General features: G+C 61.6%; 7 protein-coding genes across 7 annotated transcripts; 2 read left to right on the top strand and 5 right to left on the bottom strand.

Moving 5' to 3' along the window:
• Positions 1–76: 76 nt before the first annotated feature.
• Positions 77–1,941, bottom strand: RHTO_06616 (uncharacterized protein; the record flags this gene model as incomplete). The annotated part of the gene is made up of 6 exons (XM_016420277.1): positions 77–524; positions 590–877; positions 949–1,442; positions 1,518–1,626; positions 1,696–1,775; positions 1,849–1,941. The coding sequence occupies 6 exons, from the start codon at positions 1,939–1,941 to the stop codon at positions 77–79; spliced, it is 1,512 nt and encodes a 503-aa protein (XP_016269312.1).
• Positions 1,942–2,816: 875 nt separating this feature from the next.
• RHTO_06615 (uncharacterized protein) lies at positions 2,817–5,211 on the top strand (the record flags this gene model as incomplete). The annotated part of the gene is made up of 9 exons (XM_016420276.1): positions 2,817–2,876; positions 2,939–3,026; positions 3,092–3,130; positions 3,188–3,794; positions 3,896–4,464; positions 4,528–4,697; positions 4,756–4,833; positions 4,895–4,981; positions 5,041–5,211. The coding sequence occupies 9 exons, from the start codon at positions 2,817–2,819 to the stop codon at positions 5,209–5,211; spliced, it is 1,869 nt and encodes a 622-aa protein (XP_016269299.1).
• Positions 5,212–5,339: 128 nt separating this feature from the next.
• On the bottom strand, positions 5,340–11,009 carry RHTO_06614 (clathrin heavy chain; the record flags this gene model as incomplete). Its single annotated transcript, XM_016420275.1, has 12 exons — positions 5,340–5,755; positions 5,815–6,003; positions 6,059–6,179; positions 6,236–6,423; positions 6,481–6,532; positions 6,599–7,762; positions 7,823–8,689; positions 8,748–9,329; positions 9,385–10,068; positions 10,123–10,595; positions 10,651–10,858; positions 10,971–11,009. The coding sequence occupies 12 exons, from the start codon at positions 11,007–11,009 to the stop codon at positions 5,340–5,342; spliced, it is 4,983 nt and encodes a 1,660-aa protein (XP_016269310.1).
• A 399-nt stretch (positions 11,010–11,408) lies between these two features.
• On the bottom strand, positions 11,409–13,832 carry RHTO_06613 (MFS polyamine transporter; the record flags this gene model as incomplete). Its single annotated transcript, XM_016420274.1, has 10 exons — positions 11,409–11,477; positions 11,554–11,627; positions 11,732–11,815; positions 11,872–11,949; positions 12,001–12,093; positions 12,150–12,627; positions 12,730–13,122; positions 13,185–13,254; positions 13,387–13,410; positions 13,465–13,832. The coding sequence occupies 10 exons, from the start codon at positions 13,830–13,832 to the stop codon at positions 11,409–11,411; spliced, it is 1,731 nt and encodes a 576-aa protein (XP_016269311.1).
• Positions 13,833–14,045: 213 nt separating this feature from the next.
• RHTO_06612 (histidine kinase) lies at positions 14,046–17,718 on the bottom strand (the record flags this gene model as incomplete). The annotated part of the gene is made up of 13 exons (XM_016420273.1): positions 14,046–14,196; positions 14,257–14,426; positions 14,485–14,631; positions 14,699–14,931; positions 14,991–15,052; positions 15,111–15,372; positions 15,431–15,524; positions 15,579–15,875; positions 15,942–16,113; positions 16,179–16,307; positions 16,382–16,405; positions 16,488–16,694; positions 16,763–17,718. The coding sequence occupies 13 exons, from the start codon at positions 17,716–17,718 to the stop codon at positions 14,046–14,048; spliced, it is 2,904 nt and encodes a 967-aa protein (XP_016269313.1).
• Positions 17,719–18,201: 483 nt separating this feature from the next.
• On the top strand, positions 18,202–20,631 carry RHTO_06611 (COP9 signalosome complex subunit 2; the record flags this gene model as incomplete). Its single annotated transcript, XM_016420272.1, has 12 exons — positions 18,202–18,219; positions 18,285–18,302; positions 18,445–18,523; positions 18,646–18,971; positions 19,059–19,133; positions 19,189–19,329; positions 19,412–19,511; positions 19,562–19,718; positions 19,830–19,921; positions 19,980–20,113; positions 20,231–20,343; positions 20,442–20,631. 12 exons carry the CDS (start codon positions 18,202–18,204, stop codon positions 20,629–20,631), a joined length of 1,443 nt encoding a protein of 480 aa, XP_016269289.1.
• Positions 20,632–20,892: 261 nt separating this feature from the next.
• On the bottom strand, positions 20,893–23,332 carry RHTO_06610 (potassium voltage-gated channel Eag-related subfamily H member 8; the record flags this gene model as incomplete). The annotated part of the gene is made up of 7 exons (XM_016420271.1): positions 20,893–20,902; positions 20,967–21,348; positions 21,401–22,116; positions 22,218–22,255; positions 22,315–23,066; positions 23,114–23,193; positions 23,262–23,332. 7 exons carry the CDS (start codon positions 23,330–23,332, stop codon positions 20,893–20,895), a joined length of 2,049 nt encoding a protein of 682 aa, XP_016269305.1.
• Positions 23,333–23,593: the final 261 nt, after the last annotated feature.

Here is a 23,593-nt window from a genome sequence, read left to right as displayed (position 1 = left end):
GGGGGGGTAATATGCGAAACAGAAACAGTGAGGGAGAGTAACATGCGAAACAAGCGAGCTCAACGCTCAACCCCTTTCAACGACGACGCCAGCTGCGACGGTCCTGCCAGCCGCCGCTCCTGCGGTCGTCCCTGCGATCACGCGAGCCATCACGACGCCCACCGTAGCTGTCACCGCCCGAGATGCCGGCATTCCTCGCCCAGCGGTCGTCCCTGCCGTTGCGGTCGTCCTCCCTCCTGTAGTCCCTGCCGCCGTCCCGCGACGACGAGGCGATGCGGTTGAGGAGGCGGTCGGCATCGCGACGGTCCTGGCAAATCTTGCGCTGCTCTTCGCGGTCCGCGTCGAACCACTTGATGAACAGGCTGTTGACTGGCAGTCGCTTGCCGTTGCGACCGATACGGCCTTTGACGCCGCTCATGGCGTCGCTGATGATGTCGCCCGCGATGGTCGGCGAGAAATAGACCTTGATGCACCAGCGCGGCTGGCCTTCGACCGTACGGCCCGGCCAGATGACGAGGCCGACGCTGCGCTCGAGTACGGGTCAGCGCTTGAGCACAGTCCGAGGTACAGGCGCGGAGCGAGAGCGTACATCTTGTCGACCGAGATGTGGAAAACCCTCGCGATCGTGCAGAGGTCGACACCGAGCTTGTTAGGGTTGTCGAAGTCGAAGCAGCTGGCGGCGATACCCTGGACGAGGATCGCATCCGCCTCCTTGATCGCGAGCGGCAATCCACGTTCACCGTAGATGTCGACGCGGATCCTGTGCTGTGCGTAGTCGACGTTGTAGCGGGCGCTGTAGCCGTCTCCACTCAGTCCGCCAGCGGTGACGATGGCGTCGACTCCGTCCTGCACGGCGCGACCAGCGTTGCCGGTGTCCCTAGTGCATAGCATCGAGCGTGAGCTCGGCGAAAGACGTGCGTAGAACTCGCAGGGATCAGGAGAACGCACCTCGGGTCGACCTTCTCAGCGCCAGCCTCGCCGCCGTCCTCCACTTCCTGCTGATCGAACCCGCTCGTCTCGCGGATAGCGCCCTCCTCGTTCTTCGTCTCCTCCGAGTCGACCTGTTCCGCGGAATCCTGGATCATGCCCGTCTCACCGACCGTCTGCTCCGTCTCGCCGCTCTGATTGTGCGTCGCCGCAAAGGTCGACTGCTCCCTCGAGTTATCCTGCTCGACACCGGGGCCGTCTTCGTCGACCCTCCTGCGCTTCGGGGCGCGTCGGTCCGTCGCGAGCTCGGGCTGCGTCGAGTCGGCGAGAGGGGTTGGAGAGCGTTGGAGAGGGTCGTCTTCGGCAAGCTCGTCGGGAAGCGGGTCGACAGCGGCAGGACTCGAGAAAGGGGCGGAAGCGGGGGCGGGGTGCTCAGCAGCGGGGAAGTTGACGAAGTTACCCGCCTTCTTGCAGGGCGGAGAACCGGCGAACCAGAAGCTGGCTGTGAAGCCGTACTGAGCGCGTGGGCAGAGCGGAAGACGTCAACTACTGCGAAAGGAAAGCGAACGAGTCGGAGCGGGCGGACTCACCGAAGCTTTGAGGCACTTCGAGTCCGTCGCGAGGCGGATGCCCAGGTCGGCGTTGTGAATGTGTTCAATCGCCCTCCTCGCCTCCTCCTGCGTCTCGAAGGTAAAGAAGCTAACGAAGATACGGCCCCATGGTCAGCCAGCTCGCTTGCACCGACTTAGCGGGAGAACATGTACGTACGAAAGCTTCCCGTCATCCGAGCACCTGCCTCCACGGATCGCGCCAAGCGTCCTCCCCACGCGATAGAACTCTCCAGAGATCTATACGTTAACGAGCCACGAATGATGCGCGTCAGCTGGACCCGTCACATCGAGCGAGGAGGACGGTGCGCACCTGGTCGAGCGGCTGTCCGCGCGAGACGCCTGTCACGGCGACAATGTGCTCGTGGTCGGCAGGGGGACAGAAGGCTTCGATCGGACTTGACATGGCACTTGCGGGCGTGCGAGGAGGCTGGGGGTGGCAGGCGAGACGACCGAGGACTGGAGCGGGAGAACGAGAAGGGGCGAGTGTTGACGGGCTGGGGAGTGTCGTATGGGCAGGTAGACGGAAATGACGCGCTTCGCGAGACGGTCAGCACTGTCTGAGCGAGGTACGAGTGAGTGGTAAAAGCGAGAGAGGAAGAGGGAGAGGTCGCATGCAAGCTCAAGTCGAAGCACGTCCTCGTGGAGGGCTTGGACAGCCTCGGAGCGTATCTGAAGACGTTATCGACTGCTGCACAGCCTGATCGAGCCCAGCAAGACCCGGTTGACGAGCGACACCTCGTCCTCATCGACCTCGTTGACATCCCTCTCACCGTCCGCTCACTCGCTCGTCCTGCTTCGTCCAGGCTCTTGCAGAGACGCGTTGTCGATCATGGCGGGACGGCCTCCGGACATTCCGTCCTCGCAGCGTGCGCCGCTCGTCCTCAGCGTCCGTGGTGCCGCTCGTCGTCTCCTTCAGACAGTGCGTCCATCTTAGGCTCAAGCGAGGTTGTCGCGACGGGTTCTGAGCGCCGTATGCACGTCTGCAGAGCGACGAGAACCTTCGGCGCCCACCCGCAAGCTCTCCTCTGCACCCTCCCCCCCTCGACCGCGCTACGCCTCGCTCTTCGCGTCTTCCGCCTGTCACTTTTGCGCCTCGACCACGAGTGCCGGTCAGATCGCCCCTTGCGCCTGTGCCCGTCGACTGGACTCCCGCTGCGAGATCCACCTCCTCCTCGACCAGGCCGGAAGATCCGCGGCGCCCTTCGCTCGCCGATTTTCCAGTCGACGCCGCGCCGCAGCCACCCAGCTCGCGTACCAGCTAGCTCTTTGGGGGGCCCGATGTCCCCGCAGCGAGGTCGGGAGTCGGTGAAGAAGATGTTGCAGGCCAACTACTTGGAGGTTCGAGAAGCGCTTGGGGAGCGGGCAGTCAGAGCAGGCTGGCAACGAGCTCGCTCGAGCAGGACGGCGGCGCAGGAGAAGTTGGCAACCACGGTGCGGTCAGGGCGAGAGTGCCGGAAGGTCTTGAACCGCTCGCTCGCGATGAAACGGGTGCGTTGAACCTTCTTCCCTCGAGATTGTCATCAGTGCGCTCACCGTGACCTCGATCCATACAGCCGGGCGCACTACTGGGACCGCACGAGACGTCCACAACAGTGAGGCGAAGACTTTGTGATCAACGCATCAGCTGACAATTTCGCGTCCTCTCACAGCTTCTTCCCCGACTCCTACCGCCTCGTCCGGCTACGACAACTCGCTCAGCGATGTCGCTGTCGACGCTTTCCCCTGTGGCGACGAAGCGCCGGTCATCGCCAATGCGCAGCACTTGCATTCGACGTCTCCGTCGACCCGCTCCTATTCGCCCGAAGTCGTCATGGACGAAGCTGGTGCTTTGCCTCAGCCATCGGCTCCGCAGTTTCCAGAGCCCGAAGATGCGGACGCATCGATGCCCGGCTCAACAACGGTCGTCAATCCAGGATCCGACACCGACTCCGCAACCTCGACCTCGTCGCGCAAGACGTCTGCCGGTTCCTCTCCGCGACCCCGTTCATCCACGCCCGTCAGGCTTGCCGACTTCCTCGCCAACTCGAAGATCAAGTCGACCCGCACGACGGGAACCTCGCGCACCTCGAACGGCGCTCGTCCGCGTGCTCGTTCTTCCGCAGCCTCGTCTACGCGTCTCTCGCACGACACCCTGCCCGACACTCGTTCGGCGAGCTCATTCGCCTCCTCCTCGCGCGTTCAGGTTGAACACCCAATCTTCGATGCGGTCCATCCTGCAGCCGCAGCAAACGTCGAGGCCGGCCGGCACCAAGGCGGGTACGTCGGCGCTGGAGGCGACGGCGACGATCCCTTCGCCTACATTCTTCACAGAATGACGAGGGCGAGCTTGGAGTTCTACCCTTCCGAGCACGTCGCAGAAATTATGGGAACCCCGAAGGCGCGATTGAGGCGGCGAAGCGCGCTCTCCAGCGGCAGCTCGACGACATGGAAGCGCAGGGACGCGAGGCGGCTGAGTCGGCCTGGGGTGCGGAACCGGAAGACGCTGTCTCCGTCCATCTCGCCTTCGGTACAGCACGCGAAGGACCGTCGAAGTGGCTTACGGGGCTCAACATGCCGCTTGCCCGTCGTCATGACTCGACGACTCCCCTCTCGAAGCTCCCACACATCGACAGACTGGTTGTTATCGGAGCAGACGGGATCACCGACGACCTCGTCGCCCTCCGCGACGACTTTCTCTCCCGCATGCAGCCCACCGCCGAGCTGTGCTTCACGATCAACCAGTCGCGCGGCAAGAGCATCGTCGTCACGGTCGAGGACCTCCTCGAAGGCGTCGAAGCGCACATCGCCGAGGAAGACGTGGAAGACGTCAATCCCCAGGTCTTGCAGCTCTTGACCCTCATGGTATACTACGGCTTGACGAGGCGCGTCGGCCAAAGCGAAGCGGCGAAGCGCAACGGTGGCGAGCTTCATCGGAAGAGGAGGACAAGTGCGTTGTTATCGTTTCGCCTGCTTTAGAATCGCGAGCGATGCTGACAATGCGTCCTTTCAGCTCGCCAACGTCCGAAGGCCCGCCGCGGCGCTTATGAAGGACATTCAGGCGCGAGTTGCGACAGCGGCGAGGAGTCGGAGGACGCTCCAGCGCCCCGTCGCAAATTCGCTCGCACCTTCGAACATTCCCAGCCGCAACATTGGCACCTCTATGAGCGGTGCGGACTGAATGTGCGTCTCGGCATACTTCGCTTTCGACCTTGCTGACTACTTGCGTCGTCACCGCCAGGACTGCCCGTTTGTTAACCTGCCAAAGCTCCTCCCCCAGCATCGCCGCGGCGATTTCTGCTGGGGCAGATGTCCCGAAGTGCGTCGAAGCTCTCCTTCTACATACATCAACGGCTGTTCACTCCGCGTCTTGCGCGCAGGGATGCGACATTCTGACCGGCGGAGCGTTGGGCAAGCGTGCTCACATCGCTGCCGAACATCCCGAACGAGCTCTGTGCGATCTTGACGTAAGCGTGGTGCTGCCTGGGTGCATCCTGCGCAGTTGCTGACGGGTTGCTCCTGGCAGACTTGCCCGATGTCGTACGCTGTCGGCCGGTCGCAAGCGCGCAATCTGCAGAACCACGGCGATCAGCATCGTCAAGGCTCGTATTGGCCCTACGGTCTCCAGTCACGGAACCGATGGGTAACGCTCGAGCAGGCGCTGACGCGGCCGCTCTGGGATGGATCGGAAGGTTAAGCGCCGCGCAGCTTCGTTTCTCTTCTCACCTCTCGCTTCAGCTTGCATCACGTTTTCTCCTCGACCCTCTCGTTGAGCGAAGTCTAGTCGAAGCCACAGAATCGTTGCAAATCTACCTACACGTTCGTTCACCCCCAGGTCAAAGCGAGAGTTTGCGGAGCGAGAGAGAAGGGTGCTGCGTCTTCTTCCTCCTTCGCGACCGTCTTGCTCATCAAGTCCTCCATCTTCTTCGCGAGCGAGGCCAGCTGCTCGGACCGCAGACGGTCGACCTGGAGGCGGTAAGGCGTTGCGACGTCGTGGAAGCCATGGCGCCACGAAAGTTCCTCGACAACGTCGGGCCGAATGAGGTCGAACGCCGCGAAGAGCAGCGCCGTGTAACATTCGCGCGAGCCGATGTCGCTGAAGTAACGGAGCAGATCTTCCGCAATCTCAGTCTTGTTGGAAGCGGCGGCGGTGGCGATGGCGTCCTTGTAGAGCTTATCCTCCTTCGAAAGGGTGATGGAGGCGGTCCACTGGTTGTTTCGCGCCATAAGGTGAGAGGCCACTGTACTCGCAGCAATCGTTAGCACGGGCGGTATAGCAGCCTGGAAAGTCGACACGCACATCGTCGGAACTCGAGCAGATCATGTTGCGCGAGTCGCCGACTCAGCTCGGCCGAATCAAACGCGTCGTTCGTGTCGATCGAGTCCCGCAGCGTCTTGTAGTCCTCCTCCTCGATCAGCAAGTCGTTGAACGCCTCGTTCACGGCGGGGATGTTGTTCTTCTGGACCGAGATGAGGTAGTTCTTGATCACTGCGGACGGGGACAGTCAGCACGACTCCACTCGGAGGGACCGCTGGCGACGCACTCGGCAGCTCGTCGGCCTTCTGGAACATCTTGACGACACGCGTGTGGTCGATCCGGGGCGCGAGGACGCTGAGGAGGTCGTTGAGCAGCATGGGTTGTTGCTCGAGGTAGAAGTTGAGCGCCTGTCGAGAGACGCGTCAGCAAGCAGGATTGCGAGCGTAACGACAGCGCAACGCACCTTGTAGTAGATCTCGATGTTGGCGACCTTGACGACGACCTCCTTGAACTGGTTGTGCTCCCAAGCGTCGGCGGACCGCTCCATCATCGCGAGCGCAGCGTTGTCGAACTCGTCGTAGTGGACGTAGAGGAAGACGAGTTCGGGCCAGAGATGAGCCTGCTCGGCGGCGCGGAGGACCTTCGGGATGTCTAGGCGGAGAGGCAAGTCAGCGACAGATCAAAGGCGTCAGAAGCAACTCGACTCACTGATGCGGGACCAGAAGAGCTTGAGGTGCTCCATGAGACGCTCAGGCTTGTACTGCAGGTGGTGACGCACAGCGAGTCAGCACACGCAAGCGAGACAGCCCGGGAGCGGAAAGCGCACCTTCGCGTAGAGGACCGAGAGCTCGGTGAACATGCCCATGTGCGCGCGCTCGAGACCGAGACCCGCCTCGAGGAGCGCCATGAGCTCGTCGACGTAGCCGCGGTACTCGTACAGGCGGACGAGCGCCTGCAGCTCCTCGGCGTGAACAATCAGGTTGAGACCGCAAATCTGCGCGAGGCGGAACTCCTTCTTCTCGATGCACGCCGCGTTGACTTGCTTCCAGACCTGCGTGTTGCCGGCCTTGCGGGCGGCGTCCACGGCGGCCTGGTTCTCGCCGAGGTAGATGAGCGTCGTCGCGAGGCGGGCCCAGTTCGAGATGCTGGTGAAGAGGAGCTTGGCGGCCTCGTACAGGCCCGCATCGAAGGCCTTCTCACCGGCGGAGAGGAGGTCGGCGACGTTGGTCATGCCGAGGAAGTCCTCCATGTCGCGGAGGCGGTCCGTCTTGGCGTACGAGACGGCGAGCTCGGTGTCGATGGCCGGCTCGCGGAGCGTCTTGCGTGCCATCTGGAGGTAGCGGACGAGGTCCTCGCTCTTGCCGGCGCGCGACGCTGTCTCGATGACCTCGAGGTAGTTCGAGGGGTCCTCGGCGCGGATGTACGAGTCGATCGCGTCCTTGATGCGGAGACCGTCGAGCTGCGCCTTACCGAGGCGGGACCAGACGGCGGGCTGGTCGACCTTGTCGGCGTACTGCTGCGCGCGGTCGATCGAGACAATGTACTCGACCAGCACGTTCGTCGCCTCGAGGTGCATGCCGTTCTTGCGGTAGAGCGTGAACGCCTCCTCGTACAGGCCGTGCTCGATCATGATCGAGGCGATCTCCTGCACGTCGAAACCCTCGACCTTGTCGATGTAGCCCATGACGCGGCCCTTGTCGGCGCGGATGGCGGTGAGCATGAGGAGCTTCTTGAGGTTGGCGTTGTCGCTGAACGCCGACTGATCGAGGACGATCTTCTCGAGGAGCTCGATTAGCTCGGACGGGAGGTCTGCGGACAGGAAAGCCTTGACGGTGACCGAGACGTCCTCGGGGTCGGTGGACTCGGGGACGGCGGTCGCGACGACCTGGTCGATGAGCTGGCGCTTGTGCAGGTTGTCGCCCTGGAGGACCTGTTGCCAGAGTTCGAGACGGCGGCGCTTGACGAGGTAGCGAGCTTGGTGCTTGTACATCTGCGGGCGGAACAAGCGTCAGCAAGACAAGGAGGCCAGGCAGAAGGCTGCGATTCTCGCCTGGTTGTCGTTCGTGATCGAGATGAGCTCATCGTCGCACAATCCCTTGGCGTATGCGATGTATGCGAGGTACGGGTCGCGCTTCTCGCAGTACTTGCCGACGACGAGGGGGTCGTAGATGCCGTTCTCCTTGAGGAACGACTCGGGGTCGTTGTTCGAGTCGATCTTGATCTTGGCGAGGGCGTTGTAGAGCGCGGGGTCCTGCTGGCCGGCGGCAATCTTGGCCTCGAGGTACGGCAAGATGAGCTTGAGGCGGTTGCGCTTCTCGACCTCGTCGACGAGCTCGTCGACGGGGACGGGACCGGTGACGCTCGCGAGGAGGGCCTTGATCGTGTTCTCGTCGCAGTCGACGTCGAGGAGGCCGCCGATGACCTGCGGCGTGCGCGCCGAGTTGACGCGCTGAACGTAGACCTCTATGAAGTTGGTCATGCCGTTCTGGTACAGGTAGAGGACGAGGTCGTGGACAAAGTCGAAGCGGTCGCAGACAATGATGAGCGGGAGCTGGTCGGGAAGCTTGGCCTCCTTGAGGAAGTTCTTGACCTTCTCCGGGTTGTAGAAGTTGGACTCGCGGACGATGCGCTCGACCTCGCGGATCTGGCCCGTCCTCGTAGCCGCCTGGATGTACTTGAAGTGCACCTCCGAGTCCTCGCTGAGGTTGACGATCGAGCCGAGGTAGTAGTAGAGACCCTCGGCCGTCTTGAACTTCTCGAAGAGCTCAATGAGGCGGACGGGGCCGATGAGGTCGGAGTACTTGGTCGCGGCCTGGACGACGACCTGGAGGTTCTGGCGGATGTTGACCCTCAACATCTCGTTGAAGCACTCGAGCGTCTGCTCGACCGTCAACTTGCCGAAGAACTCGACGAGGTACTGCGGGACGCAAAACGTCAGTGCGAGTCGGCGACGCCAGAGCAAGAACGGCGCCGACCTCAGCCGGGATCAAGTTCGTGTGAACGACGACACGCTTGATGTCGTTGATGTCCTCGTAGTGCTCGAGCGCGCGCTGGAGCAACCCGGCCTTCTCGCAGAGGTTGGCAATCCGGGGCCGGTCGTAGTGCGAGAACATGTTGTTGCCGAGGATGGCGTCGGCGACCTGAGGCGCGTTGAGGAGGTTCATCTCGAGGAGGCGAGTCTGGAGGTGTCCCTGTTCAGGCTTGTTCTCCTTGAGCGCGTCGAGAAGGAACGACGTCGCCTGCTGGATCATATTCTGCGACATGAAGATGTCGACGACGCGCTCGACGTCGACGAGAGGACCCATCTCGTCGTTGACGAGCTGCGTCGCAAACTCGGCACCGTTCTCCGGATTGAGGCGAGTGACATGCTGGAGGAGGGCGGCGTAGTCGGGCGTGTAGCCGACGCGCTTGGCGTAGACGATGATCTTGGCGAACTGACCAGTCTCGGCGAAGCAGGCGACGACCTTGTTCGGGACGTTGGCGCGGAGGTAGACGGAAAGGGCGAGGGTCATGTCGTGTGTGCGAACGATGTCGCCGAGCTCCTCGCTGCATTCGATCTGTGTGGCGCAAACAGTCAACGATGTGATCTACGAGGATGACGCGCCAACTCACCTTGTCCTCCTTGAGCCACTTCTCAAGGAGCTGCTTGCGTCCCTGGACGAGCACCGGCCTGGCCAGCTCGAGCGACTCGTACTTGTTCAGCTTGCCGCGCTCAAGGAGGATGCCAAAGTACTGCAGGATCGGGCTGAGCTGACCCTGCTGCACCGGCACCCCCTTGAACATGTCGATCGTCTGGCTCGTGCGGAGGATGCCGCGAGGCGAGCCGGCTGCGACCTTGGCGGCGCCGGAGTAGTCGCCCGACTGGAAGAGCTGGGCGAACTGGCGCTGGAAGAGGTCGTCGGCGCCGGGGAGGCCGCCGCGAGAGGCGATGCGGATGGCGAGCTCGGTGTTGTTGAGCGTCGAGAGGATGTACGGGATCATGACTTCCTCGTCGACCGTAACGCTCAAGACCTGGCCCTTGCGGTTGATGCCGATGATGCCGGACGTCGCGCGGTGCTCGCACGTCGTGAACATCGTCTCGCCAGAGATGCGGTTCATGTAGATGCACGCGCCGGATTCGAGGTCGTACAGGTGGATGAAGCCGTACTTCGTCACGAGGTAGACGATGCCGTACCGCTTCGAGACTTGCATGGCGACGGGGAAGTCGTTCGTCGCCTCGGGAGGGAAAAAGACGTCGACAGCCTTCTTGGCGTAAGCCGGGAGATTCGCCTGGTGGTCGATCTCGACGACGTGAAGCTGTGGGGAGCTTCATCAGCACGACTCTACCTTCGAGCGAACGCCACGACTCACCTTGGCACCCGTAGCCGTGCGGACAGCGAAGGTGAACAGCTTGGTGTCGTCGCTCGCGCCCTCCAACCTGATCTCCGCAAAGCTCGCCGCGTGACCCTCAATCGGCTGCGAGACGCCGCGCTCCTTCGAGTAGAGCTGCATCGCACCCTTGACCTTGAACCCGGCGGGGTTGGTCGTGTTGGAGCTAATGCCGACGAGGACGAGCCATTTCTCGTCGGGGGTAACCCGATAATTGATTATCTGGTTACCCGCGAGAGAAGCGTGCCTGTCGAACACCTTGACGGGCGTGTCGGAGGTCTGGGCGTCGGGCTGAGAAGAAGGGGCGTAGCAGGTCCAGTGGTAGACGGCCGTCTCGGTAACGATGCCGATGGTGGTCGGCGAGATCCACTTCCAGAACGTCACGTCCTCGTGCATGAGGTGCGCGCGAACCTTGGCCTTCTGCTCGATACTAAAGATCTGCAGCTGGCGTTGTGCTGTCGAGAGAAGGAGGTCAGTCGAGCCGAGGAGGCGGTGAGGGCGACTGCTCACCTCGCAGCGCAATGACCTTGTCGTCCAGGTGCATGATGGCACTCTCGGCAGAGATGGGACGGCGGACGACGTTGTTCGGGTCGAGCATGTCGATGATCACGACCTGCTTGGCGCCATTCACCTCCTCGCGGACACACACGAAGCGGTCCGACTCGAGCGTGAGCGTCGCGAAGCCGATCGACCCGGGCTGGATACCGAGCGCCGTGAGCTGCACAACGAGTCCGCGTCAGCCTCTCCTCCCTCAGTTAGACGCGAACGCTTCGGTCTCGGGGCGGTGGAGCGCGTGTCGAGTTGGAGGAGCGAGAGAACGGCGAGCGCACCTGCAAGAGCTCCTGGAAAGCGATAGGTCGGTCCACCATGGTACGATCTACCGTGCCGGCGTGTCTCTAGCCTGATCAGGCGGGTGTTGAGAGTCGGGACGGGGTGATGAGGTGGTGGAGGGGGAGAGGAGGGGTTTCTCTGGAAGGAGAGGCGCGCAGGCTTAACGGCAAGAGCAGGCGCGGTCTAGAGCAAGGAGAGAAGGAACAAGCGGCCAGCGAAGAACGCTGTCTTGGTATGAGGACGAAGGAGGGGCGCGAGCGAGTCGTATTGCGACATTACAAGCTCGAGGTAATGGGACGATTACAAAGTAGTCGCGACGTCGACAAGCTTAAAGCGGACAGCGGGACTCTCGCGAAGACCAGAAAGCTGCGAGGAATTGTAGCGAGTTACAACAAGCCGGTGCAAGGCGATACAAGAACTCTCTCCTGCTCGCTCCTCTACGTCCCCTTCGCCGCATTCCGACTCATGCCGCGGATGCGCTCGCCGAAGATGTACAACAGAGGCGCCTACGTGACGTCACAGAGCAACGAGGGTCAGCGGGAGACGTCGGGGAGGAGGAATGGAGGGAAGGGAAAGACGCACAGCAGGACATCCCACAATGATGGTTACGATAGCGAGGATTGTGCAGCCCCAGCCGTAGCCGATGCCGTTAAACACTGCGGGGAGAGGAAGAGCAAGCGGAAACGGGGAAGGTGGGGAGAGCGAGCGGGAATCGAGAAAGTCAGCGAGTGACGGAGGCGAGACCGGCGAAGCGACGTACTGTAAGGCGCGAAGAGCGGGAAGGCGAAGCCACATATACTTCGCAAGCACACAGATGCGGCGAGGGCGGATGCGGCATGCAGGGCTGCAGAACGAGCTGTCAGCTCGCCTTTTCGCAGGCCCGAAGCAGAGGAAACGTACTGAATGTGTCTATGAGGTACGACGTCGATGCTTGGAATACGAGGATCATGCCGAGTCCGATAAATACGAGGCCGATGTCTGCGAGGTGAGTGCGAGGTTAGCGGAAGTCGAGGGAGGAGAAGCGGAAACATGACTCGCCTGGTACGATCCAGTGCAGGCGATGCTCGGCGGACCAGCCGTACAGGAGCAACCCGAAGGGAAGCGAAATACTCGCCGGGACGACTGGAGATGCGAAGGGGTCAGCACGCACAAACGCAGGCCAAAGGCGGAGGACGTACCAAGGGGAAGACGGAACTCGGGACGACCTGGCCCGTGTTCACGCGCCTTCAATCGCCGATAAATAACGTCTAGCAACCGTGCACCGCCTTGCGAAGCGATCATGAAGCCGAGAGCGAGGGCGATGTAGTGCAGCGAGGCGATTCCCGTCGACTGGCCGTACGTCCCTTCGTACAGCTGCGACATAGTCGTGAGGAGGAGATAGATGCATCCATAGATGACGGCGAGGTAGAGGGCGAAGAGCTGGAGGATCGGCTCGTAGGCGAGAAGGGCGAACGGGCGCAACATCCCGTGAAGGACGACTTCGCGAGGGGTCTTCCGCCGCCCGCCGGCCTTGGCTTCGTAGCTCGTTTGCACGCGGTCGGAGTCGCGCGGCAGTCCCATCGATTTCTTGAGCGCGGCGGCCTTCTTTCGCAGGAGGATCGGGCTGTAGGTTTCCCTTAGCCCGATGAGGCCGAGAAGCTGGATGAGGCCGGAGAACTGTGCGAAAGAATGGTCAGGGACGTTTACAGAGGAAGTATGACGCCTCGCAGGAAAGGCTTGCGCGCTCAAGCTGAGAGGAGGGCGGAAGGCGAGACTCACGATGGTGGTCGACCAGAAGATCCACTTGTACCCATCGTATGGCAAGCACTGGACGATCCATCCGCCAATGACGGGTCCCAGCGCTGGTCCCAGCAGCGGTCCCAGACTGTAAAGCGCTGCGCCCTTCCCTCGCTCCTCCGGCCTCCAAAGATCCGACAAGACGCCGGCACCAATGGCCAACGGTGCTCCTCCTCCGAAGCCGGCGAAACATCGGAAGGCGATGAATTGCGATTTGGTCGTTGCGAATGCGCACACGAGGTTGAAGATCAGGTAGAGAACGTTGGCGAGCTGGAGGACGCGGATGCGGCCGAAGAGCTCGGAGGCGGGTCCGAAGACGAGGGGGGAGATGGCGAAGGCGAGGACGAAGATCGAGGTAGACATCTGGATCTCCACCTGCGGGCGAGGGAAGGGCGTCAGTCGGGGGAAAGGAGACCAAGAAGCTGAAGTCGGCGCACCTCGTTCGTGATGTGCAGCTTCTGAGCGACCTGCAGCGCCGCAGGAGCCATTGCTGAGGAGGAGAGAGGTCTGCGCAGCGGGAAAGAGGGTCAGCGAGTCGTTGACGACCTGTTCCTCGCCTCGCTAGTCTGCGGTTCTCCGCTCGAAAGCGGAAAGCGGCGTGAGGTAGTTCACTTGCACGCAGAACTGTCAAAAACTCACGCAAGGAGAGTAAAGCCGGCGACACTGCGTTGGAAAACCGAGTTAGCGGGCGCACTTCGAAGGAGAAGCCAGACGCACCAGATCGTCGCGAGCATCCTCCGCGACTTTGGCCAGTTCAGCGGACACTCTGGGTCATCGTCGCCCTTCCAGCCAACCACGATAACCCCTCCGTCAGACAACGACCCTCTGCTATCCCGTTTCGTCGCGCCCTTCTCGAGGTCCTTGTCCCTTCCGCCGGGTCCGCCGGCAGCCTCCTCTTCTGCCTCATGTAGTGTGGCTACAGCGCTGCGCCCATCGTCGCCTCCTACGGTCGAGCCGTGGGTGTCCCCGGACGAGGTGGAGGTGGCCGACTCGCGTGAGGGCGGGTCGACAAGCGGCGGGACCCGCGCGCCTCGTTCGGGTGCTTGCGAAGCTTCTGGGATGTACGGCTCAGGTGCAGCAGGCATCGTGAGCGAGCATTGGGCGTGTATAGTCGAGCGAGAGAGCTTGGAAAGCAGAGCTTGCTGACGGGGAGAACGGCGGCGCGGACGGAGCAGGCAAGCCGGCCGAGACAAACGACGACGACGGCGACGACGATGCAGGAGGTATAGCAGGACAACACAGGCAGTGCGGGATATCTACTAGGTGCAGATCGAGAGATAGAGAGGGAAGTTGGCGGGTCAGGCGGAGGGCGTGGGTATTGGGCGGGCCGAAGTCGTTTCTGGCGCGGGAGCATGTATGGGAGGGAGCGGTGCCGAAGGGTGGCAAGGCGAGGCAGAAGGCGAAGCGCCGGCCAGGAGTGAGCGGATCTGCGAGATGAGTTCAGGCATCCTGCGAGACAAAAGATTGTCAATGCGGTACTGTGCTAACGAGGTAGAGTCGAGCACCCACTTGTAAGGCTTGGTGACGACAACGTCGATGCCGGCGTCGAGCGCAATCTGGCGCTGGCCGGACCTGGCGTTTCCTGTCAATCCGATGATGGGCTGGTGTCCTCGTCGCTGGCCAGTCGACTCGGCATGTCGGATTGCGCGAGTAGCGGCGAGACCGTCCATGACGGGCATCTGCGAAGACGGGAAGTTAGACAAGGAAAACAAGGTGGTCGAGGCGGGTTAGACGCACCTCGATGTCCATCAAGACGCAGTCGATTGTTCCGTCCGCACGACGCTGCAGCTGGTCGAGCCCTTCTTGCCCGTCGCAGGCGAGGAGGACCTCGCAACCTTCCTTGGTGAGCTGTCGCCGAAGGACGGTGCGGTTGATTTGGTTGTCCTGCAAGAGCGAAGAGCGTCAGATTTTTCCTCAACTTCACCTCGTCTGCACATGAGCGCGGACGCACCTCGCAACACAAGACCGTCATCCCCTTCAACGGCGCATCCTCCCCTCCCCTCTGTCCAACAGTCATCTTCAATCCTCCAACAGGCCCACCATAGCCCTCCGAGAACGACGCCTGCTGGTCTCGGAACGCATCGGGGTTGTCGACCGCGCGCGCGGTGATGAAGCAGCGGAAAATCGAGCCTTTGCCGACTGTCGAGGCCACTTCAATGCGGCCGGCTTGGAGTTCGCATAGATCTACGGAAAAGGTCTGTCAGCTGCTGGAGCAACGATTCAGAAAGACGAGCGAGACAGACTGCGAGCAATCCACAAGCCGAGTCCCGACCCTCCCCAAGTCGTGTGCGTGAACGGCGACGCCCTGCACCGCGGTGAGCGTGAGTGGGAGAGCGTGGGAAATGGCGTCACCCTTAACTCACTGCATAAACTTCGCAAACAACCGACTCGTCTCCTCCTTCGTCATCCCCGGACCCGTATCTTCGACCGAGAAAAGCAAGAAAATCGGTTGACCAGCTTCGATTCGCCGTACATCGTCTTCGCCTTTCGGAGGCACGATGGGTGCGTCGTCGGCGGGTCGGGTGGAAGAGAGCTCGACGGAGAGGGTGACGATGCGGCTTGAGGATTTGGCGGTGAAGCGGATGGCGTTGGAGAGGAGGTTGACAATGATTTGCGTGAGGCGGGCTGCAATCGAGGACTCGGATGAGCGTAGGTCGAGACAGTATCCGAGAGCGTGACGCACCTGGGTCGGCAAAGACGCGAGCTTTCGGACCGAGACGAGCGAGAGACGAGCCGATGATCAAGTTCAGCTCGATATCCTTCGTCCGGCACTCATTCTGCGTGAAAGTGCGTGAGCAGCTGATGGGTACGAGGGTAAGCGGACGACACACCTTGAACATTCGGCAGATGTTGCGCAAGCTCGTGGTCAAGTCGAACTCGATCGGTGCGATATTGTATTTGCTGAGCTGGATCTGCGCGAGGCCGAGGATATCGTTCGCGATCCGTTCCTGCGCCATTCCGCACTCGGTGATGGCATCGAGCGCTTCGATGTCTTCGTCGAGGTCGTTTAGGGCGGAGCCGGCGAGTTCGGAGGGGAGCGCGTTGCGTTGTTGGAGGACGACGAGGGTGTCACGTAGCTTCTGGAGAGAGGAACGAGTGAAGTCGCTGTTCTGCAGGATGGCGCTGATCTGCGCGCGCGACGAAATCCTGTCAGTCTGCCTATCTCTTCAACCGACCAAGCGAACGAAACGCACCGGATTCCGAATCTCGTGACTCGTGACATCAATCAACAGCTCCTGCTGGCGCTTCTCCTCGACCGCAATCCGTCTGCGCTGCTCCGCCTCCTCCGCCTCCTTCTTCGCCCGCGCCTCTCGCTCCTTCGAGACGTTCAGGATCGCTTCTTCTGCGCGGGCTTGGGCAGTGACACTGTTTCGCTCCCGAGTCAGCGTACGACTCGCGAGGAGACGAAGGAGAGGGAGTCGGAGACGAACTCGGTCGTGCTGCCGATCCAGCCAGTCGCCTTGTCCTTCTCCCGATGGTTTGGCGTGATCTGTGTCAGGCAGACTCGGCCGTTCTTGAACTTGAACTGGATGCTAAGCGAATCGCGCGTCTCGAGCGTCCTGAAGACAGCTCAAGTCAGCGGGGAAAGAGGGGAGAGCATTGGGGAAAGAGAACGGGCTTGGCCCAGGCTTGCATGACGCGGTCGTGGTCTTCCGGTCTGCGCAACACTCATAGTCAGCCTCGACGGGCCTCAATACGCCCTCAATCACCATCAGACTCGAAAAAGCACCGCAACTCACACTAGATTCTTCATCCAATTCTCCAACGGTTCCTCCGGGTCCATCCCAACAATCGCATGCCAAGCCGGGTTGACATTCAAGAACGTCCCGTCGAGCGCATGGCGCGAAAGGCCGACGGCGCAGGTGTCGGACAAGATGGCGAGTTCGGTTTGCAGTTGGGCTTCGCGCGCTTGGGAGGCGGAGACGATGGCTTTTTGTTCGTCGATGCTGCAAGACGAGTTGAGTGGGCGTCAGAGAGGGAGTTGAGTAGAAGGAGGGATATTGTCGAGACTCACTTCTCGAGGTAGCCGCTGTACCCCTCCATCACGCCCTCGATGATGACCGGCTCAATCACGCACACCCTATTCTGCTCCTTGTCGCCCATCAACCACCTCCACTCGCACTCGTCGCGCCTCAAAGGCGAAGTCGCTGCGATTTCTGCGTAATGCGCAAAGACTCGCTCCGTATCATCTGGATGGATCCGGTTGCCCCACGAGTCGTTGGACTCGCCTGGACCAATTCCGATCGTCTTGCGCCAAGCCGGGTTGGCTTGCGTGACTTGGAGGTCCTTGTTGACGCGGAACATGCCGATTGGCGAGTGCCACAGCGTGAATGCGAGTCCTTCGAGGCTCGTCGCGTCCCGCACGCGGTCCGCAGAGACTTCCAGCTCGCCCAACCGTACCACTCCAGCTCGTCCTGTCCTTTCCTCCTGAACAGCCGCCGACTTGACGCCTCCTCCGTGAACCAACTCGACGGCAGGCAAGTGCGTCAAGACGGTGTACCCATCCCTGACGGAAGCCCGCCATCGCAGCTTGGGGAAGGAGATGTTCTCGTCGAGCTGGAGGGCGATATGGCGTTGCGAGGACTGGCGAGGGCGTTTACGAGGAGAGGACGATGAGGAGGGGAAGGTCGCGACGCCTTCGAGAAGCCATTGCCGGAGTTGAGCAAAACTTGGCTCGTCGATTACGTCGAGGAGGGTGCGCTCGATGTCGTTCAAAGGGTGAGGGAGCGTTGTGTCGTCCGACAAGACCTTGCCCTGGGCGAGGAGGGCTTCGAAGGCGAGGTTCTGGTACGCGGGCGGGGCGATCGCGTCTCGGGTGAAGGTCGAGTGGGCAAAGACGCATGCTGGCAGCGGCAAGTCGTCGAGATAGTCTGCGAGCGAGGGCGGCACGACACTTCGAGTTCCATCGGCTGCTCGATCGGGTTTATCGAGGCGAGCGCTGCCCGTGGACGCTGCGGGCGGGTCCCGCATGGCTCGGCGCGGCGTGGCAGCCAGTTCAGCGCGGTTGGACACGCGAGCGAGGCAGGCGAAGCGGTGTGAGGACGGCGAGCGAGTCGCTTCCCCTTGACCTCGCAGGGAAGCGAGAGCAACCCGGCGCCGTCACAGGGGGAAAATGACGGCGTTAAATGAAGCGGTCTGGATGCGAGCAGAGAGCCTGTTGGTCGCAGTAATGCTGGGCAAATAAGAGCGGGCACTTGTGGCGAGGGAAGGAGGGAAGGAGGGAGGAGGAGAGAACAGCGACGGACCCCTGTCCACTTCGACTTGTCACTTCTCTCTGAAGGGTAGGCCAGCGAATTGTGAGCAGTCTGAAGATGAATTCAAGCAGCTTCAGCGAGTCAAAGAAGCGGCGAGTGAGGCGCAGCGGACACTCTGCTCCTCCTCTCTTGCCCTCTCACCGCGACTCGCTCTCACACGCTCACTCCATCCGAGCCAGCCCTCGCTACCCTGCCCACCATGTCGGACGACGAGTTTGTGAGTCTCTAAGCTTGCTCAATCGAGCGCACGAGGTGCTGACACTGCTCCACTCGCTTTGACAGATGATGGACGAGGACGAGGTCAGTCTCCGCTCGCATGCTTCGTTGGACCCGTGGAAGCTGTTGCGAGCTATCCTGTGGGCCCTCGAAACTGTCCATGGCGAGACTGACTTCCTGCACACCCTCTCGTCGCCGCCCTCAACCCGCTGCCCCACTCCCGCAGGACTACGGCTTCGAGTACGAGGGATCCGACAACGAGGACGATGTGGTGGACGTCGAGAACGAGTATTACACGGCAAAGTGTGCGTCCCGAGTCCGACGCAGAGTGGTGCGAGCGAGCTAAAACCCATCGTCCTCTCCTCGCATCCTCCTCCTGCTGTACCGGATGCCCTCGTCCGCCTTTCTTTACAACCGCTACATGCAGCGCAACGCGACACGCCCGACGTCGCGCTCGCCTCGTTCCAGAAAATCATGCAGGACGAATCCGACCGGAATGACCAAGGCGAATTCGGGTTCAAGGCGCTCAAGCAGATGACCAAGCTGACCTTCCGTCTCGGGCGGTACGACGAGGCTCTCGCGCATTACAAGACGCTGTTGACGTACACGAAGAAGGCGGTCACGCGCAACGTCGCGGAGAAGGCGATCAACCGCGTGTTGGATTATGTCAGTGCTGAGGAGGGGATCGGGCTGGATAAGATGCAGGAGTTTTACGAGGTCACGATGAAGGCGCTCGAGGAGCAGAAGAATGAGGTGCGTGCCGACGAATCGTGATTGGGAAAGTGCGCCGCCTGCTCATGCGGTCACTTTCCTTCTTTCTTTGCTTCGTTCCGCGCGCAGCGCTTGAGTACCAAAACGAACCTCAAGCTCGCCAAGCTCTGGCTCGACCGCCACGAATATGCCCGCCTGAACAAGGTCTGTCTCCTGCCCTCCTCTTCCCGCTCCGCTCGCTCACCTCGCTTCTCCGCAGATCCTCCGCGAGCTCCACGCCCAATGCGCACCGACAGACGACGGTGCAGACGTCGATTCGTCCAAGGGGACGACGCAGCTCGAGGTCTATGCGCTCGAGATTCAGATGTATGGCGAGATGAAGAACAACAAGAAGCTGCGGGTGCGTCGGCGTCGCTTGGCTGTCGGAAGTTGGCCAAAGCTGGCTCATAACTGACTGTGGAGCTTGACGTCGTGGCTTACAGGAGATCTACGAGAAGTCGCTGCGCGTCCGCTCGGCCATCCCGCATCCTCGCATCCAAGGCGTGATCCGCGAGTGCGGCGGCAAGATGTACATGTCCGAAAGTGCGTCCCGCTCCTCACTCCCTCCTTCTCCACTAACCCCGGCTCGGCAGAGGACTGGACGAAAGCCCAAGTCGATTTCTTCGAGGCGTTCAAGGCGTACGACGAGGCTGGGTCGCCGCAGAGGATTCAGGTCCTCAAGTACCTCGTGTTGGCGCACATGTTGACCGAGAGCGAGATCGACCCGTTCGACTCGCAGGAGACCAAGCCGTGAGTCGTGTCGGCTTCGTTCGACTTTCACCGAGGTTCTCTGGGCCTCGACCCTGAGTAGTACTTGGTGAGTTAGTGAGAAGAAGCTCACGAATCGTACGAGTCGTGCAGTTACAAGAACGACCGCGAGATCGCTGCGATGCAAGCACTCGTCTCTGCCTACCAGCGCCGCGACGTGCACGACGCCGAGAAGATCCTCCGCAGTGCGCCTGCCTCTCCTGGCGGTCCTACATTCTTGCTCACCTGCTCGCGTAATCGCAGCGAACCGAGAGACGATCATGGACGACCCCTTCATCCGCTTCTACATCGACGACGTGCTTCGTTCACTGAGGACGCAGTGGATCCTCGAGATCATCAAGCCTTACAACAGGATCGAGATTGCCTACCTCGCGAGGGTGAGTTCGAAGCTTCCGCACTGTGGGCTGTCTGGCTTGGAGCGCAACTTGCGCTGCGAGCGGGACTGACGATCCAAGCCCGTGTAAACCGATGTTGACTCGGTTCACACTCGTTAGCAACTGGGCATCCCGAACGAGCAGGTCGAGGAGATCGTCGTCTCGCTCATCCTCGACGAGAAGGTGCAAGGGCGGATCGACCAGGTCTCTGGGCGGCTGGATCTCGACAGGCAGTGAGTTACCTCCGTTCTCCATTCACAGTCGGCCGACGCGGCATGGCATGCGGAGTTGACGCCGGCAAGGCGATGCTCACACTCGACACATCCCGCAGCACCGCCCTCGAGACTCGCCGCTATCAGTCACTCGACCGCTGGACCTCCCAGCTCGTCTCGATCCAGAACCAGCTCCTCTCAAAAGCCGCTCAAGCAGGCTCGGACCGGAACGGACCTGGCGGAGGAGCCGGCGGGTCGATGGGCATGGGAATGGGCGGCTGGCAGGATGTCAGTCCGCAGGTGTTCTGAGGAACGGCAGGAACTGGAAGGAGTCGCTTGTAGTTGTGTCGTCGTTCGTCGTTTCTGTGCTTCCGCTCGCCTCCCTCGCATGCATTGTAGATACCCACTCGTCGTTCATCTCGCTTCGCGTCACGGTGGAAGCAAGCGTTACACCGTACGATAAGCTACTCCCTCAAGCTACAACTATGCAAGCTGTTCCGTCCGAAGCAAGCGAGCGATCCATCCGTTCAAGCGGCGACAAGCGAGAAGCGATTCCTTCGGCTCTCCAACCTAGCCGAGCCTGCGAAACGAGCGAGGCATCAGCACGGTAGGAAAAGGAGAGAGAGAGAAAGGTAATGACGCACACAGCAACCATCGCAACGCACTCGCGGTACATGTCAAGAAGCGGGGAGAGGTGAAGACGGCCGGTCGCGACGGGAGCTTGCGGTCCGCTGTTAAAGAGAGTTCGTGAGCTCGTCGATACAATGATAGCAAACGTGGAGACGTACTCGGGTTTGTAGAGGAAGCCGCAGATCAGGTTCATCGTCTTGGCCTGCTCGAAAGCCGCCTTGACCGACTCCCTCAGCTCCTTCGTCGCGGTCGACGAGGCGTTCGGCGCCGACGGAGCCACTATCAAGTCGAGGAGGTTGTGGAAGACGAGAGGGGAACGGTCGACTTCCTGGCGAGTCGTGCCGGGCAAGCCAAGCGAGCGCAAGAAGCCGGCCGACGTGAAGAGGATCTCGTGCGCTGCGAGATCACCGTGTCAGCGGCGTCGGGAGGAGGTAGAAACGCGACGCACTCGTGCGCTTGACGATCGAGACGCGCTCGTACGTGACCTGAATGTCGAGCATGCGCTGCTCGAGCGAGACCTTCCTCGACTCCTTCTGGAGAGGCGGGACGAGCTGTCCCTCTTCCGTTGAGGCGCGCGGCTCGCTGGCAGTCGTCGTCTCATCCTGTTGGTCATGCGTCCCTTCCTCGCCGCCCTCGCGCCTTTCGCGAGCCTCGCGCTTCTTGCCGAAGCAAGGGAGGAGCTTCCTAATCGAAAGGCCGACGTCCTCCTTCACCTCCTGGACGACCGACGTCGCCCTGCCTCCTCCGTCGCCTCCACGCTGCTCGTAGCGATCCTTTTCCTCGTCTCCTTCGCCCTCGGGCAACGGAATCTCCTCGTCGAGCGCCTCCTTCGTGGGAGGAACCGGACGCTTCGCCACGTCCTGCGCCTCGACCTGGACCGCAGGTGAGAACGAAGTCATGTCGGCGCGGAGGTCCTGGTCCTCGGGCAAGATGAGCGAGAGGTCGGTGCCGGTCGTGAGGGCGCGGGTCTGGTCGACTTGGGCGCCGAGGAAGTAGGCGATGTTGCCCTCGCGGTCGCGGAGCGGGAGGATGTAGAGGAGGTTGAGGAACGGAGCGCCGGAGCTCCTGTAGTTCAGCACGAGCTGGAGGACCTCGTCGGTGTGCTCGAGCTGGCTGCGAATGCTGTTGACGGCCTCCGGCGCCGTCGCCTTACCCTGGAGGAAGCTGAGGGCACGAACGAGGTGACGGTCAGTGCTGTTGCTCGAAGGCAGCGAGCCTGTGTTGGCAGCAAAATGCGTCGTCCTCATTTGCGAAGGCCAACGCACCGGCAGTTGCGACCAATGATCTGGTTCGTCGAGTAGCCCTGCAGTACGAGCAGTGAGTAAGCAGTTGCTAAACCTCGCATAAGCGTGCCCTACGCACCGTCAACTCCTCGAAGCCTGGCGAGACGAGGACAATCGGGTCGTCCGGCAGCCTCGGGTTGGTGAGGAGGAACGCGGACCCGATGCCGCCCCTGTCCTCCTGCGGCAGGTGATACTTGGCGAGCTGCTCCTTCGTGTGGCGGACGAGGCGGGACTTGATGAATCCGACGAACTCCTTGCGGTAGAGCGACTCGAGGAGGTGCTTCGATGCTTCATCGAGTCCGAGCGCACCTCCGCGAGCATTCCTGAGCGTCGAAATGTACTTGCGCTTGACGTTGGGCGGGAGGTCGGGGACCAAGTCGTCGTGCGGGTGGCGAAAGTAGACCTCGTTGATCGCGGCAGCTCCGCGACCAGCCTGCTGAAGCATGTCCTTGAGAACGCGGGTGTCCTTCCAGAGCTCGAGCTCAGCGAGCGAACGACCTTGCGGAGCGACCGAGCTAAGGTAGGCGGAGAACTGGGCGAAACCCTGTGGCGTGTCGAGGAAGGCGGCAAAGCGAGGCAATGACAACACGCGGGAGAGCGAGTACGAGATGCTCGCTTGCATCGGCGTCAAAGGAACGTTGTACGGCTTCGAAGTCGTCCCTTTGATGTGGCGAGTCTCGGGAGTCGTCTCGGGGAGGAAGGGGAGGTTGGTCGCGGGGAGGTGCATCGGCGGCGGAGCTTGCGGAGCCCAGTCGCTGGCCGACGTCGTGTCGCTCTCGTTGGCCATCGTCTGCTTCTCGCGGAACGGGAACTCTGCGGGTCGATCGACTTCTGTCAGCGAGAGGAGGACTTTGGCCGACGCGGACGTCTCGACTCACCCGTCTTCTTGCCGGTGTGCGAGCGCGAGACTTGCTGCCCGCTACTCTGAGGGTCGTAGCCGGTGCTGCGCGGGCCGTCCCTGCGCGGAGAGAGACGAGGCGGGAGTTTCAGTGTCAGCGGGAGCGATGAGGCGAGCGGGAAGCTCACGGGCGCTGGGCGGCAGCGGTGGTTCCGCCGGAGGGCTGCGCAGCGTAGTCAGTGTGCTTTGCACCCTCCATCGTGCCAGGCGAAGCGGGTGGGTGGGAGGACGGAAGGTAAGAGGAGGGAGCGAGGGCGGGGCAATGGCACTCGGGTGCAGCAAAGACGTGAAAGGGCTCGGTGCAGCGCCTGCAGGGTATCAGCGACACGATAAACTGCAATAGTCCGTACGGGGAGGCGAGAAGGTCAAAGGATGGGTCGCTGAGCGAGGTGCGGAGCAGACCAATGTAGGCGGGCGGGCGGAAGAAGCGTATGTACTGGTTACAGACAAACGGATATGT

This window comes from Rhodotorula toruloides, assembly GCF_000320785.1.
Source record: "Rhodotorula toruloides NP11 unplaced genomic scaffold Scaffold45, whole genome shotgun sequence".
Lineage (NCBI taxonomy): Eukaryota > Fungi > Basidiomycota > Microbotryomycetes > Sporidiobolales > Sporidiobolaceae > Rhodotorula > Rhodotorula toruloides.
The sequence above is the reverse complement of the archived record's forward strand: the minus strand, read 5'-3'. Positions and strand labels throughout refer to the sequence as shown.